Raw genomic sequence first — 2,104 nt, forward strand, 5'->3', positions numbered from 1 at the left:
TGTCCTGTTGCATCACCCAATCTTGGCCAAGCTTTAGCTGTTGGACAGATGGCCTCACATTTGACTCTAGAATACTTTGGTATACAGAGGAGTTCATGGTTGATTCAATGACTGTGAGATGCCCAGGTCCTGTGGCTACAAAACAAGCCCAAAATCATCAGCCCTCCACCAGCATGTGTGACTTCTGGTATGAGGTGTTTGTGCTGATATGCTTGTTAGGTTTTCACCAAACGTGCTGCTGTGCATTATGGCCAAACATCTCCACTCTGGTCTCATCTGTTCAAAGGATATTGTTCTAGAAGTCTTATATGGTTTGTTCAGATGCAACTATGCAAACCTAAACTGTGCTGCCATGCTTTTTTAGTTAGAAGAAGCTTTCTTCTGGCAAGCCTTCCAAACATGCCATACTTGTCCCATATTTTTCTAATTGTACTGTCATGAACTCTTATCATTTAACATGGTAACTGAGGCCTGTAGAGTGAAGGTGAAGTTCTTGGGTTGTCTGCCGTTTCTCTGAGCATTACATGGTCTGATCTTGGGGTGAATTCGCTGGGATGTCCTCTCCTGGGAGGATTGGTGTCTGTTTTGAATGTCTTCCACTTGTGAATAATCTTACTCACTGTAGAATGATGGACTTCAAATTGTTTGGAAATGGCCGTATTACTCTTCCCAGACTGATGGCAGCAACAATTGCTTCTCTAAGATCATTGCTGCTGTCCTACCTCATTGATATTGTGTTAACACACACCTGAAGGCTCCAGACCAGCAAACTGCCAAAACTTCTTTTATGGAGGTGCTCACACTTGCTGATCAGTTAATCAAAGGAATTTTATTAGCAGTGCCTGAATGCTACTTACGCTCTTAATTCATATGTTAACAGTAAGGGTGTCCTAACTTTGTCAGACATGGCTTTTCCACTTTGGCTTTATTTTTGTTAAATAAATAATGACACTGTGTAATATGTTATGTGTTGTTGTTCATCTGAGGTTTTATTTTCCAAATTTTAATTTCTTTTTTAATGATGTCCCAATACAGAAAACCATGGAATTCAATAGGGTGTCCAAACTTTTTCACGATTGTATGCTTGCTAAAATGGATTTATCAGTCTATAATAATATAATACCCTTTGTGAATTAATATCAGCCCCACTAGCATGGCATACTACACTCTAAACTGGGTTAAAAAGGGACAAACCCATCTATTGGATTGTTTTGACCCAGCGGCTGGGTTGTTTTGACTCAAAACAACCCAACCGCTGGGTCAAAACAACCCAATAGCTGGGTTTGTCCCTTTTTAACCCAGCGCTGGGTTATATTTAACCCAGCATTTTTTAGAGTGTACTTATACAGTACTTACCTTGGGATTGGTTGTTGGACTGGCAGTGCATGTTTGTTTGGCAGCTCTCTGACTGCAATGGCTCAGGTCTCCAGTCTTCCAGTAGTTGAGACTGAGCCAGAAAAATTCTGTTTGAGTTAGGCTCCCCCACTACAGAGAGGGTTACTGGGATTGGTTCACCATATCCATCCTCTTTTTCTACTTTTACAGCCACTTCAAGGGACGACTCCTCACTCAGCACATCTGTAACCATTCCAGCACATCCCTGCTCAGTTTTGGTCATACTGTGTTGCTCATTCTTGATGTCTAAAAAAGGAAGCGTCTCATTAAATTTCATCAATACTGTCCAAACCATGCACAGTCAAAAAAAATCTTGTTAAATTTACGTAAAAAAAAAGATTGGCAGATGTTCCAGAAATTCACCACAAAAAATACTGTGGAACAGTTTTAGCTATTATGGGATGGCATATTGGTGCCTGTATATTTTCACAAAATAACAGAAAATGTAACACAAAACACCTTACAGCTTAGATCAAAAACAAGAAAAAAACGAAACTATACAAACTGTATATATACTATATATATATATATGAAGAGTTCAGATGCCAAAGCCTCTAAGTGCCATCTGAAATTTTCTTCTAAAATTAGCATTTTTCTCAGGTTTCTATATTTGTTCATTACTGAACCTACACATGAGAGCCTGTGAAAAATGGTCATTGTAGAAGAAAATTTCAGATGGCACTATCTATCAATATATATGTATATATAT

At 38.9% G+C, this 2,104-nt stretch overlaps 1 protein-coding gene across 1 annotated transcript in view; it reads right to left on the reverse strand.

The window, feature by feature from the left end:
* LOC107599206 (zinc finger protein with KRAB and SCAN domains 8-like) overlaps positions 1-2,104 on the reverse strand; it is a 5,782-nt gene that overhangs the window by 2,517 nt on the left and 1,161 nt on the right. The window contains exon 2 of the mRNA XM_016290734.1: positions 1,357-1,641. Within this exon, the coding sequence (XP_016146220.1) occupies positions 1,357-1,641 (285 nt within the window). The remainder of the gene's footprint in view (positions 1-1,356; positions 1,642-2,104) is intronic.

The sequence above is a fragment of the Sinocyclocheilus grahami genome, unplaced genomic scaffold (genome assembly GCF_001515645.1).
Source record: "Sinocyclocheilus grahami isolate Dianchi unplaced genomic scaffold, SAMN03320097.WGS_v1.1 scaffold262.1, whole genome shotgun sequence".
Classification (NCBI taxonomy): domain Eukaryota; kingdom Metazoa; phylum Chordata; class Actinopteri; order Cypriniformes; family Cyprinidae; genus Sinocyclocheilus; species Sinocyclocheilus grahami.